Source organism: Periophthalmus magnuspinnatus, chromosome 13, assembly GCF_009829125.3.
Source record: "Periophthalmus magnuspinnatus isolate fPerMag1 chromosome 13, fPerMag1.2.pri, whole genome shotgun sequence".
In the NCBI taxonomy this organism is placed as follows: Eukaryota; Metazoa; Chordata; class Actinopteri; order Gobiiformes; family Gobiidae; genus Periophthalmus; species Periophthalmus magnuspinnatus.
Genome location: NC_047138.1, coordinates 18,157,906 through 18,177,264, shown reverse-complemented (window position 1 = coordinate 18,177,264; position 19,359 = coordinate 18,157,906). Strand labels below are relative to the sequence as shown.

Below are 19,359 nucleotides of genomic sequence, written 5' to 3'. Positions count from 1 at the left end.
CCCAAAACCACAGCAGTTGACACTTCACAGGGTTGGACAAAGGACGAAAGCAGGACTGAACCAGGATAGGCAGGTTGTAGATGTGTCCAGGACTGATGCACATCAATTTGCAGATAGTCAAAGCATGCTATACTTATTAGCATTATCCATATTTTTTTAAATAATTGAGTCATTTGGTATCTGTCTGGTGGTGTTTTTTGGAAGACCATACAGCTAAACGTTTTGGGGCTTGGCTCTATTAAGGTGCGGACAGTGTTTGCCGCAGAGTGGAGAGGTCAGAGTAGAGTGAACTAACTAAATTAACTAAACCAGAGAATAGAGAGTTCCTTAGTTGTCTGTATATTTTTGTAATAATATTCATATTATAGGCTACTTGTTCTTGAAAGCTTATGGAAAATTTAAAATTAAATTACATATTGTGTTGTGTGTGATAAATATGCGCAAAAAGACAACTTGCACAACAAACTTTACAAAATATGTATTTGCAAAAAGTAACATTTGTGAAATTTGTCAAATTTGGGAAATAAAATACATGTTGCCGCTAGTTGCCACAGCTTATTTTCTTATTGCTGCTGATTCTAGCTTCAGCAGCATTCAGGAATGTAGTGATGTAGACATGTAGTGCTCAGTGGGCCGGTCCAGGTTAATCATGTACCACAATCTAAAAGAACCTAGATCAAATGCAGCCGAGCCACTTTGTGCTCCACTTCACAGAAGCAGAAGGCTGCTGCCCTCAGCGGCCCCACAAACCTGTGCAGGTTCACTTGGGGTAGGCCATTCAACATTAGACAACATACGGAGCCCAGCATCTGTTGCAAACTGTCTTTCTGGAGAAGAAACACAGGGGTATAAGGCCGTTTAAAGGAGCTCTAGTGTCTCTTGCACAGGGGTATAGGACCATTTAAAGAAGCTCTAGTGTCACTTGCACAGGAGCACAGGGCCGTTAAAAGGAACTCTAGTGTCATTTGTACAGGGGCATAGGGCCATTTAAAGGAGCTCTAGTGTCATTTGCGGGCATTTAGAGATCTCTAAAAAGCAGTTTGTGCTAACATGTCCACACTGCTTAATATACAGTGCTACACCAAACTGAGCTATCACTGATTGTCCGTCTTATAGGCATGTTCTCTGCTTGTTTAGTGCCACAAACCTCTCCAAAGCTGGGCCCTTGTGTGGACAGCTCAGTATGTATGCATGTATGTGTGTAGGGGTGTGTGTGTGTGGGGGTGTGTGTGTGTGGGTGTGGGTGTGTGGGTGTGGGGGTGTGGGGGTGTGTGTGTATGACATTGGCACACTTGTGTCTCTTCAGACATGCTCAGTGGGTTCTGGTGCTTCTTCAGCACTTTGGAAGTGGACTTTGAAGACTCTAGGGGTTTACACAGGCTGGTGTAATGCTACAGTGCCACCACATGTACAAGCAGACGCATGAGGAGAAAAGCAGCAGGAGACCAGTGTGCAGCTTCATCTCCACTGACAGTGCTTCAAAGGGTTTCACATCTCAACCTAAAACATGATCAGAAAATACCACATACAAAAGTCATCCAACACCTGAACAGGCTGTGCAGTGGGGCCACAGTGAAATGTAATACAGGGATTAAAACAAGTCAAAGTGTTTGAGGAAGTATCGTGCTGGTACAGGAAAAACATGTGACATGAGCCATTCTGAGCCAGTCTAGAATGACTCAACCAACACTGATAAATCCAGCACTAAGACTTACATGCTAAAGTTTGGCCCCACAACGTGGTTAGACCTGCTCTCCAAAACAATTGAATGTACAGTTCATGTTGAAATCTCCAGTGTTTTTCCCGCTGTAGTGTCTGGTATGTCCAACAGTGAGTGAGTTTATTTGGCCACAGTGAAGCTTGAGTCTGGAGCCTCCCACACTCAGTAGTCACTCATGGAAGTGGTGGGGGGCCGTGAGATGAGGCCAGTGTCAAACGTTACATCACATGCTTCATACTGGCAAAAACGTTTATGAAAATACAGGCTAAAAGGGCTCGTGGTTACTTTGCGTTCTTCTCAGTGTTCACATGGGGAGTTTAAACTAAGGTGAAAGATTAAAAGACTCACCATATACGCACATACGCGCGCACACACACATACATACACACACATACATACACACACATACATACACACACATACATACACACACATACGCGTGCACACACACTTTATTGCCAGGTCTGCACACAGGTTTGAGTGGCTCTATGTTGGGAGTGCACAGTTCACTTGATCCGGTTATGTCTCATGAGAGGGACGATGCAGGAGGGGGGGCCAGCTTTTGACAGAAAAGGGTGTTTGAGGAGTTCACTAGCTGTAGCCCTCTGAGCGGGGTCTCGCACCAGCATCCTGTCCAGGAAGCCCTTCAGGAGGGGAGAGACCTGAAGTACAGGAAGATCAGACACATCAGATTACAGTACCATCTCATGAGCAAATTAAGCATTCAATAGCAAAAACAGATTGCTCCGTTTTGAGAAATTTCTTTTTGTTACTTTTGTTGTTGTTTTTTTTAATTCAGTTGGGGGTTTACTGCTATATTTTGATAGCAGTAAAATAGATTTGGCTTTTGGAAATATTACTATACTGAGGGTAAACTGCAAGCCAAGGACTACAGATGGAAATTAGCATTTTGCTAAATCTGGTGCAGCCATCTTTTTAATGTATCTGCACACTGTCCTTCAAATAAATAAATAAAACAAAAAATAAGCATTCAATGACTTTTTCAAATGGCACTTACACACTTGGACAAAATTGTTGGTACCCGTCGGTCAATGGAAGAAAAACTCACAATGGCCACAAAAATAACTTGAATCTCACAGAAGTAATAATAAATAAACATTCTATGAAATACCAATGACAGTCAGTCATTGCTTTTCAACCATGCTTCAACAGAATTATTTAAATAAACTCATGAAACAGGCTCGGACAAAAATGATGGTACCCTTAACTTAATATTTTGTCGCAACCTTTTGAGGCAATCACTGCAATCAAACGATTCCTGTAACTGCCAATGAGACTTCTGCGCCTCTCAGTAGGTATTTTATCCCACTCCTCATGAGCAAACTGCTCCAGTTGTCTCAGGTTTGAAGGGCGCCTTTTCCAGACAGCATGTTTTAGCTCCTTCCAAAGACGCTCAATAGGATTTAGGCCAGGGCTCATAGAAGGCCACTTTAGAACAGTCCAATGTTTTCCTCTTAGCCATTCTTGTGTGTTTTTAGCTGTGTGTTTTGTCCTGTTGCAAGACCCATAACCTGCGACTGAGACCAAGCTTTCTGACACTGGCCAGCACATTTCTCTCTAGAATCCCTTGATAATCTTGAGATTTCATTGTACCCTGCACAGATTCAAGACTCCCTGTGCCAGATGCAGCAAAGCAGCCCCAGAACATAACAGAGCCTCCTGCATGTTTCACAGTAGGGCAGTGTTCTTTTCTTGATATGCTTCATTTTTCCATCTGTGAACATAGAGCTGATGCCCCTTGGCAAAAAGTTCAATTTTTGTCTCATCTGTCCATAAGACATTCTCCCGGAAGCTTTATGGCTCGTCAACATGTAGTTTGGCAAATTCCAATCTGGCTTTTTTATGATTTGTTTTCAACAATGGTGTCCTCCTTGGTCGTCTCTCATTAAGTCCACTTTGGCTCAAATAATGACGGATGGTGCGATCTGACACTGATGTTCCTTGAGCTTGAAGTTCACCTTTAATCTCTTTAGAAGTTTTGCTGGGCTCTTTTGTTTCCATTCATATTATCCGTCTCTTTGATTGGTCATCAATTTTCCTCCTGCGGCCACGTCCAGGGAGGTTGGCTACAGTCCCATGGATCTTAAATTTCTGAATAATATGTGAAACTGTAGTCACAGGAACATCAAACTGCTTGGAGATGGTCTTGCAGCCTTTACCTTTAATATGCTTCTTTCTAATCTCCTGAGACAACTCTTTCCTTTGCTTCCTCTGGTCCATGTTGAGTGTGGTACACACCATGTCACCAAACAGCACAGTGACGTCCTGTAGCCCTATATATAGGCTCGCTGACTGATTACAAGACACCTGTAGACACCTGTGATGTTAATTAGTGGACACACCTTGGATTAACATGTCCCTTTGGTCACATTATTTTCAGTATTTTCTAGGGGTACCATCATTTTTGTCCAGGCCTGTTTCGTGAGTTTATTTAAGTTTAGTTAAGTAATTCTGTTGAAGCATGGTTGAAAAGCAATGTCTGATTTTCAATGGTTAAATTTCATATAATTTTTCTTTATTATTACTTTTTTGTGAGATTCAAGTTATTTCTGTGACCATTCTGAGTTTTTCTTTCATTAACCGAAGGGTACCAACAATTTTGTCCACGTGTGTATTTGTTTTTGCAAATCAACTCTTCACATATTTCTTCATTTCCTTCTTCATCCCTCAATCATCCAGGTAAGTTCCATAGTGGTCCATGGGCGTATACTAATCTATGTGGTCTTATACTTGTTCTGATACAGCTCAAGATCATTCTAAAGCTATTCAGGAAAGGTTTATTTTTGTCCTATGAATGTGACTTTTTTAGTATCAATTCCTGCTCAAATGAGTATCTAGTCTCAATACTAATTTTAGTATAGATTAGTATCTGATTTTGGATACTTTTGTACCCTAGTGTATAATGTGATTGGGGCAGTACAGGGGCGTGTACTTTGTAGCAGAGGTGAGTACCTTGTGCAGGTTCTTGAGTTTCGGGGGAAGGTTGTCTCGGATCATCTTCATGGCTTTCAGGGGCGGCTCATTGAAGTATGGCGGCTCTCCGTCGACCATCTCAATGACCATGATGCCCAAAGACCAGATGTCCACCTGCAATGGGGAGACCAAGTCTCAGAGGTGGGTAGGGCACGAAACAGGGCAGGACATAAAACAGGACAGGACAGGGGACTGGGAAGGACAGGGGACTGGGACAGGACAGGGGACTGGGACAGGACAGGGGACTGGGACAGGACAGGGGACTGGGACAGGACAGGGGACTGGGACAGGACAGGGGACTGGGAAAGTGCAGAGGACGGCAAAGCGCAGGGGACAGCAAAGCGCAGGGGACAGCAAAGCGCAGGGGACAAACAGCCTTGAATGGTGTCCTGAGTTTGGTACCTCAGGGCCGTAGGGCAGTCGTGAGATGAGCTCTGGGGCCATCCAATATGGAGTCCCCACCAGAGACTTCCTCCTCTGCACCTCTTTGGAGACCTGAGCACAGAAGCCGAAGTCTGACAGCTTCACCTGAAACAGACATCTTCACATCAGACACCTTTTTTTAGAGACAAGTTTTCTAGACTTTGTCTAGAATGCTCTGCACTATCTGTCTCTACTGATAGCAGTGATGGGAAGAATACTTTGAAAATCTATTTTGTTGCAGAATACTAAATACCAGAATTAAAATGTATTTATTTATGTAAAAAATGATTGCTTGATTTTTGTTGTAGAGTTTGTTATGCATTAATTTATGTCCAATTAGAGAAGAAAAAAAATAAAAATCACACATGCATGCACTGCTGGAGCTGTGTTTTCTATTTTTCTCACCAATATTGTGCAGTCCAAAGCTAAAAACTACATAATTAAGTACTGCCATGTATACCTTTATATTTAGGAAAGTAATTGTATTCTGAATACCACCAAATGAAAGAGTAACTATACCGGAATACAGTTACTAAAAATGTGCATTCCAAATAGTTTTTTTCGGTAAATGCATTTAGTTATCTCCCAATATTGACTGTCAGCAAACAGTACTGACATGCAATTATCCAACAAAGTACAAGGCAAATAATGGGATGACCTTGTTTGTACTATATAAGGCCTTTATACAGTTTGGTTGTGGCAGAGAGCGGAGGTGCTGTACGTACTCGTCCATCATGGGTCAGTAGGATGGAGTCGCTCTTGATGTCACGGTGGATAACTCCCTGAGTGTGCAGCACAGACAGGGCCTTAAGCACAGACACACATACTGTGGCTATCTGCTCCTCATTCATTCTGTGCACAAAGAGCAATGCAAGGTTTTATTTGTATAAATTCAAAACTCAAATGCATACTTTTCAAAAAATGCTTTTTGCTATGAGTGAATGCATACAGTTGGCCATCAAAAGTCCCAAGCAGCAGCTGAGTGATTTGACCGAAGTATAGGAGTACACATGCTGAAACTTGGGGTTGCCACAACTATCGAAAATCTGATATTAATCAATACTAAAACTAGTATCAAATCTAGATATTCATTTGAATCGGTATCAATACTAAAAAAAAAGTCCCATTCACAGGACAGGAATGAACCTTTCTTGAATAGCTGTAGAATGATCTTGAGCTATATCAGAACAAGTATAAGACCACATAGACTAGTATATGCCCATGGATCACTATGGAAGCTACCTGGACCACTGAGGGATTACAGAGATACAAGACCACATGGTAATATAAAAGAAGGTACAATGAGTTAATGTTGAAAACCACATTCTATTGCCTAAAGAAAGAGTATTTTTATTATCATTGTAATATAGGATTCGAAACAGTGTTATCATGATAAGAAATTTTCAAACTCTAGCTCAAATGCATCCCATATATCCTTTGTGCCAAGAGGCCAATAATGATGCCTGTTGACTGCCCTCTGCTGGCTCACCTGGTGTGTGTCACAATGTCCGTGAGTGCTCCTCCCTCCAGGAACTCCATCACCACCCACAGCTCATCTCCCACCAGGTAGCTGTTGTACATCTCCACCACATTGTCATGGTGATAGTCCCGCATAATGACCACCTGCACACAAAGACACACACTGTATACATGACCAACAGCATATACATGACACATATCAAAGCATCTGGGAGCTCCATCAACAGGAGAGACTAATGCACAAACATACTTCATCATCACTCACCAGGTCCTGTGACAGACTCAGGGATCACAGAACTCATGCAACTATGAACAGGTCATATTATCTATTTTGTAAACCTTAAACCTTTAAATCTTATTAACCTTGCTTAAATACATGGACTAAGCCAGATTACCTTTGGGAGCTGTTGTTTACACAATTTTTTGTCTTAATTTTGATGGTATTTGGTCCTGTAATTAGATAATGAACCACAAACAGAACCTCAAAAATGTAATTGTTTCTGTGCCTTTTTCAATTATTTTTTATTTATTTATTTATTTTCAATTTAAAGATGGGCAATGTAAATATATGAAATTATCAATACAATCATGAATGTTGCTTCGAAGATATGCAAAACTGGAGAATAAAATAACAACAGGACAAGTTCAGGTACAGCATATTTCGCTAATATTGCCCAATAATGTCCGATTATGAATACTGATCTATCAGTTTTTGTCAGTATCATCCACCGCTAATTTCAGTATAGCCACTCCCTGTAAATGACAGATCGCAAATCAGTGTAACTAGTAAACAATACACTGCATGTCACGTGACTTCAAACATGAGCTTCTGAGGCCACAGGTATCATGTGTTATGTCAGTTAGGGCTGGGCGATCTGATCCCTGTGACTATCTACTGATGATTTTGCCAGATTGTGATTCGATGCTTCTCTGTATAATGCCGCTCTATGCTTAAAGACTGACATTTTTCCCCACTCTACCTATTGGTTAGCCTCCGTCATGAACTGATTGTGTGACAGGTGAAGTGTAGAGTGAACGTTCCAAAGAATCACCTAGTAGTTGCAAACTGACGACAGTATGAAGCCACATAGTATGCATTCATTCAGATGAGGATTTTTTTGCCATCAGTATTAATGTTATTGGTCATGAAGGACTATGTGGGTACCGTATTTTCTGCACTATAAGGCGCACCTTATATATGGATCAATATTGGCTAATTATGACTACCGTATAGTAATAGTAATAGCGAGAATAACGGTAAAGAGGAATTCTAGTCCCACACCACTTTTGTGTGTATAAAGACCCCAAAATGGCACATTTCAAGAGACACGCTTATGACGCAGAGTTCAAACTCAAAGCTATCAGTCACGCAGTAGAACATGGGAATAGAGCAGCAGCGAGAGAATTCAACATTAACGAGTCAATGGTACGAAAGTGGAGGAAGCAACAAAATGAGCTGCGTCAAGTAAAAAAGACTAAAAAGAGTTTCCGAGGGAACGAAGCGAGATGGCCACAGTTGGAGGACAAACTCGAACAGTGGGTTGTTGAACAGACAGCAGCAAGTAGAAGCATCTCTACAGTCACTATTCGAATGAAGGCAAGAGCGCTAGCTAGCGACATGAACATCAATGAATTTAGAGGCGGTCCTTCTTGGTGCTTTCGTTTTATGAAAAGACGTAATCTCTCCATCCGCACGCGAACTACCATCTCGCAGCAACTGCCAAAAGATTACCAAGAAAAGCTGTCCCTTTTCCGCGCGTACCACAAAAACAACATCACTGAAAAGAACATGCGGCCAGAGCACATCATCAATATGGACGAGGTCCCACTCACCTTTGATATTCCTGTGAACCGTACTGTGGAGAAAACGGGGACCAGTATGGTGAATATACGCACCACAGGGAATGAGAAGGCATCCTTCACGGTAGTTCTTGCATGCCAGGTTAATGGCCATAAACTTCCACCCATGGTTATTTTCAAAAGGAAGACCTTACCAAAAGAAAAATTTCCAGCCGGCATTGTCATCAAAACTAACCCAAAGGGATGGATGGATCAAGAAAAGATGAGTGAGTGGCTTAGAGAAATTTACGTCAAGAGACCGGGTGGCTTTTTCCACACAGCTCCGTTCCTATTGATCTATGACTCTATGCGCGCCCATATCACTGATGATGTCAAAAAACAGTGAAGCACACTAATTCGGTGCTTGCCGTCATTCCGGGTGGATTGACTAAAGAACTCCAGCCACTAGATATTGGTGTCAACAGGGCGTTCAAATCTAGACTGCGAACTACATGGGAGAAGTGGATGACAGAAGGCGAACACACGTTCACCAAGACGGGGAGACAGCGCCGGGTGACATACACCACAATCTGCAAATGGATTGCGGATGCCTGGGCTGATATATCAGTCTCAACCATGGTCCGCGCGTTCAGGAAGGCAGGAATTGTCAATGAACTGCCAGACAACAGCAGCGACTCGGATGATGGCGATTTTGGTGAGACGGAATCGGGCACTTTGAATGCGCAACTCGCCCAACTCTTCAACTCAGACACTGAAGATGAAGAATTCGATGGATTCGTGACTGAGGAGTGAACTGAAAATGTGACCTTTACGTGTTTCTTTCATTATTTTCGTATTTGTGAAAATGGACACTAATGTTTGAAACACGTTGACTTATTGTTATAGCTTTGCACTATGAGAGTATATTGTTAATGCGTTAACTTGTTTTCTAAGTGAATAAAGTTTTCAGAACTTTTTTTTTTACATTCTATTGATAAAGTTTGACTGACTAACTTATCTGACTGTTTAGTTGACATTTCCTTTAGCGCAGCTCCATCTAGTGGATACATAACACAACCCCAGCTACGACAGTAGTTTCTATTCTACGCACCTTATAATGCGGTGCGCCCTATATATGAAATTTGTTTTAAAATAGGCCATTCATTGAAGGTGCGCCTTATATTCCGATGCGCCTTATAGTGCGGAAAATACGGTATACATAAATTTCTATGACACTAAAATGTATGAGGCAGAAAGCTTCTACAAAATAATATGCATAACTTTTGTGTGAATGCATGGGTGGAAGGGCTGTGAGATGTACCTCATTAAAGAGTAGCTCTCTCCTCTGTTGTTTCCTCAGGTCCATCTTTTTTACTGCTACAAGTTTCCCAGTGGTTTTTACTGTGGCGATGCACACAATGCCTGTGGAACCCTCCCCAATTTTGATATAGTGGTCTAGGTAAGTGCGTGGGTCACCAGGGTCCACCACCATCTGCAGGGCAGCTCTGAACTGCTCATGGGACACCCTCTGGGGCTCTCTCTGTGGGGAGCGGGCTTGGGGAGGGGCCCCAGAGGCCGCAGACTGCACTGGGGGCCTTGGTGCTGGAATGTTGGGATGAGGTGTGTGTGGGTGCTGCTGGGACACCTCTGGGGTCAGAGTGGGGTGGGAGGTGTGGTGAGGGTGGCTTAAAGAGGGCTTAGGTGAAACATTGCTGGGTCCTGTGGGGGGGACGTTGTTGGGGGAACTCTCGTGCTTCCGAACAGGCTGTGAAAGCAAGAAAACACAGTACTTCTGTTATTTTTACACATTAAAATAATTTGACAGTATACATGCAGTCAAACAGTATACATGCAGTCAAATATTTAAATAGCCTTAGGATCAGTTGAACATCAATCAACATCTATAACAATATAAAGGGTGTATAGTCTCACCGGGCCTGTGGGACTGCGGCTGCCCTCGCTGTCTGCACGTGGGTAGGTGTTAAAGGGCCTTGTATTCTGCTGAGCAGTCTTCAGGACACCCTCTGTCACAGGCAGGTTTGGGGTGCGGATGTTGGGGCCGGACAGGGGCCTTTTGTCTCTGGGAGACTGAGGGCTGCCTTCAGGACCAGTGTAGCTGGACTTGGGTCTGTGTTCACTGGGCTGATTCTTACGCGCCATCTGCTCCTGAGAGAATGTGTACAGTCAGTTATAGATACTCAACTCAAAGTATTAGGTTAAAAACCTCATTCGGTCAGAACCTGGTTGTGTTCCCGGTGTTCTCTGTCTCTATGTGGGACAGGCGGGGGCCCAGAGCCTGGTCTGTCTCTGTGGCCCCTGCTAGGCTCTTGTCCCCTGGGTTGCTGCTGAGGACGTCCCTGGACTTTTTCATCTTTGAGAGGCGGGACCGCATGTTCTGGTTTGGCTCGTGGTCCCTCTCTATAAAGAAACAGAGGTCAAGTCACCCATGTGCACCCACCCTCTGCTTAACAGATGCCATTTGTTCCCTGTCTGCTGGATATGAGTGGTACCTATCCCCCGTCTCTTGGATGTGAGTGATACCTGTCCTCTTATCTGCTTGGTTTGGGGGTGGTACCTGTGCTTTATCTGGTTGGCTTGGTAGAGGTACCTGTCCTCTATGTGCATGGTTTGGGGGTGGTACCTGTGTCCTGTCTGCTTGGTTTGGCGGTGGTACCTGTCTCCTGGGTGGGCGTAGTGTCTGTAAAGGTGCTCTCCGTTTTCCTGCTGTCCGGGGAAGTCCCTGCGTGGTTGGATAGGTGGGCTTCCCCGTCTCAGTGAATTGGAGCGTGTTATGGACATTTGGTCAAACTCATCCAGAAGCCATATCAGAGAGCCATCCACACCTATCTTGCTGCCTCGTACTATGGTCTAGATGTGAAACAGTAACTGGTTAGTTTGAAACATTAGTTGGCTTTGAATTCCAAAGTGAGCCAATTATCTTATTTGTCAATCTCTAACATAACAAAGTATAACTCTGAAAGCATTTGAATTTAGGTATGATGGTGGCCAAAGTGGTTTAAAAATACCCTAAATGCATAACATAAAAAGGTATTATATATGTAGTGACTCCAGGAGAGCAGGAGCCTTACTTTGCGTGGCTCCACAGTAGTGATGACTGTTGCATCAATGAAAGGTTTGGGGCGCTTGGCTGTGTCTTCAATGAGGGACTGCCACTGGCGCGGCAGCCCCACAAACTTTTGCTCCTGCTCATCGAAGTCAGTGTGCACACGATGCTCAAAGTTAGATGGAGCAGAGATGTCGATTCGGGTCTTCTTCTTCTTGGAAAACATGCCTGCATTTGATAGCAGCCCAGCATCAGACCTGCAAGGATGACATATACATTAGCCTAGAGGTGGGAGATACACTACCATTCAAAAGCTTGGACACACCTTCTCATTAATTGTGTTTTTTTCTTTATGTTTACTTCATTTTAGATACACACGGAAGACATCATATATACAGTGGCTTGCAAAAGTATTAATCACCCTGGAACATTTTCACATATTGTCACGTCACAACCACAAAATTAAATACATTTTCTTAGCAATTTATGTGAGTGAACAACACAAAATGGCACAAACGTGTGGAGTGGAAGGAAATATTTTACAAGATTTCCACTTTTTTTTTTATATATAAAAAAACTTAAAAGTGCAGCATGCAAAAGTATTCAGGCCCCATTTTCTTGAATGCAACCAATTGCTTTTGGAAGTTGGAAAGATTGAATGTTGATCTAATGACTAAAAAGAGTCTACCTGTGTGTAATCTGGTCTCAATATAAATGCAGCTGTGCTGTGAAGGTCACAGAAGTTTGTCAAGAGAGTGTTGGGAAGCAAACCACAAAATGAAGTCAAAGGAGAACATCAAACAGGTCCGAGAAAAAGTTGTGAAGTTTAAAGCGGGGCTTCGATCTAAAAAGATTTCCAAAGCGGTGAACATCTCAAGAAGCACTGTTGAATCCATCATCCAGAAATTGAGAGAGAGTATGGCACAACTGCAAACCTACCCAGACATGGCCGTCAAACAAAACTTACAGAACAAACAAGAAGAGCACTCATCAGTCGTGCACTACACAAATCTGGTCTTTATGGAAGAGTGGCAATAAAAAAGCCATTGTTGAAAACCATCCATAAGAAGTCTCGTTTACAGTTCGCTAGAAGTCATTTGGAGGACACAGCAAACATGTGACAGAAGGTGCTCTGGTCTGATGAGACCAAAATCAAACTTTTTGGCCTAAAAGCAAAACGCCACGTGTGGAGGAAAACTAACACTGTACATCACTCTGAACATACCATCCCCACAGTCAAACACAGTGGTGGCAGCATCATGCTGTGGGGGTGCTTTTCTGCAGCTGGAACAGGGAAGCTGGTCAGAGTTGATGGGAAGATGGATGGAGCTAAATACAGGGCAATCTTGGAAGAAAACCTGTTTGAGTCCGCAAAAGACTTGAGACTGGGGCGGAGGTTCACATTCCGGTAGGACAACGATCCTAAACATAAAGCCAAAGCAACAATGGAATGGTTTAAAGCAAAACATATTCATGTGTTAGAATGGCCCAGTCAAAGTCCGTACCTAAATCCAATTGAGAATCTGTGGCAAGATCTGAAAACTGCAGTTCACAAACGGTCTCCATCAAATCTGACAGAGCTTGAACTGTTTTGCCAGGAAGAATTTCAGTCTGTAGGTGTGCAAAGCTGGTGGAGACATACCCCAAAAGACTTGCAGCTGTAACTGCAGCAAAAGGCAGTTCCACATACTATTGACTTAGGAGGACTGAATACTTTTACATGCTGCACTTTTCAGTTTGTTTTTTTTATATAGAAATTATGTATAATTTTCTTTCTACTTCACACTTATTTACCATTTTGTGTTACATAGTCATATAAAATGCAAATTAAAAAATTTTGGGTTGTCAGTTGACAAAATTTGAAAAAGTTCCAGGGGGATGAATACTTTTGCAAGCCACTGTATGGTGCAAGATACACAGAATGATGCAGCGAAGAGAACGAAAAAAGCTTATATTTTTTATTTTAGATTCAAATACTAAGACATGTCCTTTGCTTTGACGACAGCCCTGCAAACTCTCGGCCTTCTCTCAATGAGCTTCATGATGAAATCACCTGATTTTACTTCAGGTGTGCCATGTCACGGCTAAGGCATGTCAAGAGTGTCCAAAGCAGTGACCAAAGCAAAGGGTAAAGGATTTTTTTATTTATTTATAGTTATTTAGATTTAATTTCTTACATTCCATATGTGTCATTCTTAGTTTTGATGTCTTCAATGAGAATCTACAATATAAACAATTAAATTAAATACATATGGAAAAGTGTGTCCAAACTTTTGACTGGTAGTGTAGTTGTTACTAAACTTTGGCAAACTCATGCAATACAAGGTAAAAAAATCTTTTGGCTTTACATTTGTGACTTTATGAACAGAATATTTTAATATAATTGTATAAAAAGGGCACCAACAGTACAAGTGAGGTTACATGTAGGGCTGAGCATTTTGGTGCTGATACAAATACCTAGTTTTTGGTACTATATTGCTTTGGCATTTATTTCCTCCTGTATTCCTTCCTGTATTTAATAATCACTATCTTAAACAGAAAGAGAATAATGAAGTTTATAGAAAAACTGTATGTTTTATTCATTTGTGGAGAGTCTGTACAGTTCTACATTAATAAGTAATTCTCAGACCATGAGCCTGTCTGTTCTAACAACATCAGCGATGCTTGGTGGAGAGCCAATATCCCACTAGCATTGTGTCATTATGGATTGTATATTTATTTGTTTTGCTTGTTTTTGTTCTTGTATTGTATTTTAAACAGGACACCCAGGAAAAACGAGAGGTCAGGCACTCTCATTGGGTTCCCCTGTATAAATAAAGATAAAACAAAAAGAAAATAAAAAACATGTTAAAATCCCAAGATCTATAAACGTTAGCAGCTTATTGAGCTTTTCCATAGCTCTTTTTTTTATATTTTGGTTGTTATAGCATGTCCATCTGTGGATTTTGTCACACAGTTACCAATATTGTTAAGTGTTTCATGGTCAATCTCGAGCGCTATCCAAGGATTTCAGGATGATACAAAATTAGGACTCTTGGCATATGAATTAACAAGTTAAAACTAAAAGGTCTTATATTACACAAATAGATTCCTATGAGCTTTAAGCCATGTTATAATCTTGTCACCTCCTTAAAACAAGCCTGAAGTTGTGTTCCGTTTCATTCACACGTTTGTGTAACCCTTTATTATTAGTCTGTCAGGATCTCCAAAGCTCAAAATGCTCTGTTCCCCCTTGTGATGTCATGATGCCGTGGTTTTCACCTTAACAGCTACCTTTTACCCTTAGTTCAGTAGAAATTGGCAATCTAGGGCTGAAATTATCCAAATGATTCTAGTGAAACTGTAAAGAGTTTAAAAACACAGTGGAGGACTTCTTGTATTAATAGATGACATCACAAGTGTCTTTAGTTTGAGAGAAAAACTCAACCTAAATATGCAGAGTTTGTGTGTTAAACATGTGTGCATGAAACAAAAAACTATTTCTGGTATGTTTTGAGAGGGAAACAATATTATAACGTAGATCAGAAAATATCCTAATAAAGGCCATTTAAATGGTAAAAAGTCCTCAAAATGTTGCCAATACCAGGAAACAGCCCCATCAGAGAACAGTTCTCACCACTGTGTCCGCTGTGGCATCTATGGAATGTTTGGCCTACAGTAGCCGACAAGCCAAATACATTAAGCTCACCACGGCTCAGAGTCAATTCAATACAAAGGTGCGATAGGTTTGAGTGTAAGGCAGACAGTGTGTGTACAGGACAAGCCGCACCATAGGCGGGTCATCCACACGCAATCTACCGTACGGTTAAAACTACAACTATTGTTCTGTACCAAATACAAAGTCCCCAAAACAAAACGCATCTATAGTGAGTAGAAGAAATAAAGGCCCACTTAGTAGCTTTGCCCAAGTTGAATTGTGCCGTTTGGATCGGAGCCCGACTGAAGGTCTGTTTCACAACTTTGAGACGTGACATTAAAACACACAACCAGTCGTAGCCCTTTTCCGTTTAAAGAGCAAACTTGACGTTAAGGTATTCGCAATCAAGATCACTGTTAAGTCTGCACACGCCAAACCTGACCAGACCTGAAAAGCGGCTAACTTTAGCCACTTAGCATCTAGTTAAACAGGAATAGAGTCTCGTCACAAGCTAGGTCACAACACTCAAAAGTACCCAAAACTAGAGAGAATATGACGTCTACTTACCCGAAAAACCTCAGGTGAAGTTTAAGCTCCCACCAAGACGTAACGATCCTTCCTTTGTTTCGGGTACGAGAAGCAAGTAAACTTTAACCAAACTGTGTGACATTAGCCCAAGTATTACTTTAGCGACGCCATGTTGAACCAAGTACTACATCCGGGAAACTGCAGCGCAGCACCATGGCAACGGAGCGACAGCACAGCACGCTGGGTTTCCGCACTTTTTGGGGAGGATTGATTTCTATAATAAGAGCATATCCTTCCATGACATTAACTCTACATTACATTCAGGAGAATGATCCTAAAGCTGCAGTGACAATTAGAGGTGGGAGATTTATCTAAAAAGTGGTCATTTTGTGGATATACAAAATTTGAATATCGAGAATATCTTATCGTCTGTAAAGCAGTGTTTAAAAAAATCACAAAAAGAGTGTGATATCTAAAACAAGAAATTGAAAACTGAAATTCTCAACTTGAATGAGCGAAAAATGAATTTGCCTATATTTATCATTTTAATTTTAATTCACTTGTATTTACCAGACTCAGACACCTCAAGTTAACCCGCAAAAGTATTTTTATAAAGTATATTTTGAAATATAATTTTCCATGATTTTCTGTTTTCTGAAGCAAAGGTAGGTCAACTTATCCCACAGTGCCCGGATCAACTTACCCCAAACAACTTAAGTTTGAATTTAAATGTACCTAAACTGTTATTATAGCTTTCTAATTGACCTACAAATATGAGAAGAACAAAATGAAGGACACATGCTTTTCTATGTTTTTCAGTGCAATAAAACATACGTAATGAAAAGACATGGTCTATATTTGGCAAAAAAAAAAAAAAAACTGAACAAAAAAAAAAAACAACATACTATGGCTTTAACTAACAAAATGAACTTCTTTCACCACTGGTTCTAGGGTAGGTTATAGATTTTGGTTAACTTTTAGGGTTTAGAGGGTATTTAACTGCTAACACATAACATATTTAGATCACCATGTTGTGTTGTATTCTTTTGAAAATGTTATATTCCCTGAAAACATCATGTTACCTTGTTTTATAAGTTTCACTTTTGTTTTTGACGCTCTGAGTCCCACGTCACTTTTATTCCCCCATCAGACCACCATCGCAACACAATTAGGGTGCATCCCGCTAATGATACTACTGCACATCACATCAGGGTTATCAGTTTCCTCTGTACAGATTTGTATTATGTTTTTGTATAATGTTTTTGGAGGATTGCCATGTGGCAGCATGGGTGACGTAGGCTTGTGGACTGAGCATTGGACAGAGAACTGCGAGCTGTGAGAGAGATCGCTAAATTACTGAAACATGCATGGATGACATCTAAAACCTCTTCAGGAATGTTTTGATAAGGGAATAACGTTATATCAGAAAGCATAATCTCATGTGCCAATGTGAGGATTATGGATTTACTTTCAAAAATATATAAAACAGGAAATCTTTATTCAAAACTTTGGAAGAAATATGGGAACATAGAGCAGCGGGAATTGTGGTCCTCAATTAGACATGCATGTACATGTTATTACGTTGTTGAGGCATTGTTAAAATGTCATCTGAATACTGAATACTGCACTGAGGTAGGCTACTTAAGGTGCCATTCGTACATTTTTTAGATTATTATTATTTTTTCACCAGTAAATGGCAGATGTGAAACCTGTTTTTCCCTCCCTCCTCATCTGGCTCCTTCCCTCCCCTGGCCTTTGTTCAGGCTCACCTGTGCTCTCTGGTCTTGATCTGTCAGGCCAAAGCTGGCTTTCTAAAATGGATAGCATCTAGTGGTGATGTGTGAAAATAAAACAGGGTCTTTAATGCTGTGGGAAGATCAAGCCTTTAAAAAAATTAAGAAACGTGGGAACAAGGACACTTCTGCGTGAATGGAGCAAAAGGGTGATTAAGAAGAGAGAGAAAACGTTTCCCATCTCTGCTGCCACTATCCCAACCTCAACCCCAACGTGTGGTGCAAGCAAGGACAATATGCATCAATGACAACACAGTGCAAGAAATGCATAGTTTATCAGAACAGAAAACAGTCTGTGGCATCAACGGCCCCAGTGGACAATCAAACAACCAGCTGGTAACGTTTTTTCTTCCAGAGTAATGCAAAAACTAAGATAACCTATTTTTGGAGAGAAGACTCAACAGGTCAAGGAGCATACAAGACAGTGAATATAGAAGGCAATTCTGTAGAAAAGCAAGACAGCTCTCTTTCTTCTGCACTAAGCCATGTCAGATTTGGCCTACAGTACTACTAATGGCTTACTGTGAACAGTGTGGAGGGAGCATGCATTTGCGCACAGCCCTGAGGACTGGAGCCTGGAACGGATGAGTTCAGCTTAGATTTGATTTTAGTGTGGTGCTGCTACCAATGTCTCTGTGTGAGATTAGAAGAGCGTGAGAGAAATGGAAAAAGAAGCCATCCTGAGCAGATCCAGACTCCTCCGAGGAACTGTGTTGGGACAGTCCCGAGTGCATAGTGCGCGCCACTCTCCTCTTTAGTTCCATAATGCCCGAAGAGTGGCCACGCTCCTCTTTAGTTCCGTAATGCCCGAAGAGGACACAGATCCACTGTCAAACAGCGCCAAACTCACTCCTGCTTCTGCGGACACGCGCTCAAGCTGACGCTCGTGCTGTTGTGGTGCGTGCCCGAAGGCTTCCAAAAGAACACGTAATAAATTACCAAGACAAAAGCAGCTACGGACACGCACATGAAATACGCCACGGCCATGGCCACTTTGACCCAGATGCGCGTGGACCTCCGGGCTTGTTTGTCCCGCAGCTCACCGGGGTAACTCGGCCTGCGCCTCATGTCCCCTCCATTGAGCTTGTGCTGCTCCTCGCAGCTGGACGCTTTCATCACGCTCAAGTCTCGGGGCTGCTGGATCCCCTATGGAAGTCTGCAGCGGGACCATAGAGCCCAGAGCGGACCAGAACAGTCCAGAGTTTTGACTTGTCCAGGAACAGTCTCCTATGTCCCGTGGAGGTGCAGCGGAGAGACTGCAGCGGAGAGGAGGCAGGCAACTGTCACTGCGCACCGGACAAGCTCAAACTCCAGCGGCTCCGGCAAGAGCTGCACGGCACGGGACTCTGGCCAAGCAAAACACCATTACACAAGCGCGTCCGTCTCTTTCTTTCAAAATAAACCCACATGAAACGATAATGTTTTTGTTGATATAGCCCAGTTTAAGGCTTATATTGTTGGAAAATGTCCGGCAATAATAATACGCACTTGCATCTTGTGCTGCGTGAAGAGATAGGCGCCTTTCTCTATGGAGTAGCACTCTAACGACCTTCAGTGCCCACAAGGACTCCACGCGTCTCCCTCTGCCGAGTCAGAACCGCGTGCACTTCCTGTCCGTTCCACGTTTGCCCGTTTTGACGCATATTGGCACGAGGAGGGGCCGCGCTCCCCCTTGACTCGGGCAGTTAGAGCAAACGTCTCCCTTTGCAGCTGCGCACAGAGGTTGAAACCTGCGTCTTCCCCAGAACGACTCCTTGAAACCATGTGACAAGCTGCAGAGAGGGTTATGCTCTGAGGAGACCAGTGGAACAAAGACATTCTGATTAAACCAAACCCCAACCAAAGCTTTATTGTGCTTCTTGTACAGTACAGTCCCGAGCAGGGCACCAGAGGTTAGGCTAAAAAACATGATTTACATTATAAAAGTGAACACAAGCAGGAG

The 19,359-nt window shown here is 42.3% G+C and overlaps 1 protein-coding gene across 1 annotated transcript; it reads right to left on the bottom strand.

Annotated features, from left to right (window-relative positions):
- Positions 1-60: 60 nt before the first annotated feature.
- pak4 (p21 protein (Cdc42/Rac)-activated kinase 4) lies at positions 61-15,829 on the bottom strand. The gene is made up of 11 exons (XM_033976501.2): positions 15,664-15,829; positions 11,485-11,716; positions 11,070-11,263; positions 10,636-10,813; positions 10,328-10,561; positions 9,717-10,160; positions 6,627-6,760; positions 5,863-5,989; positions 5,117-5,242; positions 4,694-4,828; positions 61-2,382 (listed from the first exon to the last, which is right to left on the bottom strand). The coding sequence occupies exons 2-11, from the start codon at positions 11,683-11,685 to the stop codon at positions 2,227-2,229; spliced, it is 1,929 nt and encodes a 642-aa protein (XP_033832392.1). The 5' UTR covers positions 11,686-11,716; positions 15,664-15,829; the 3' UTR covers positions 61-2,226.
- Positions 15,830-19,359: the final 3,530 nt, after the last annotated feature.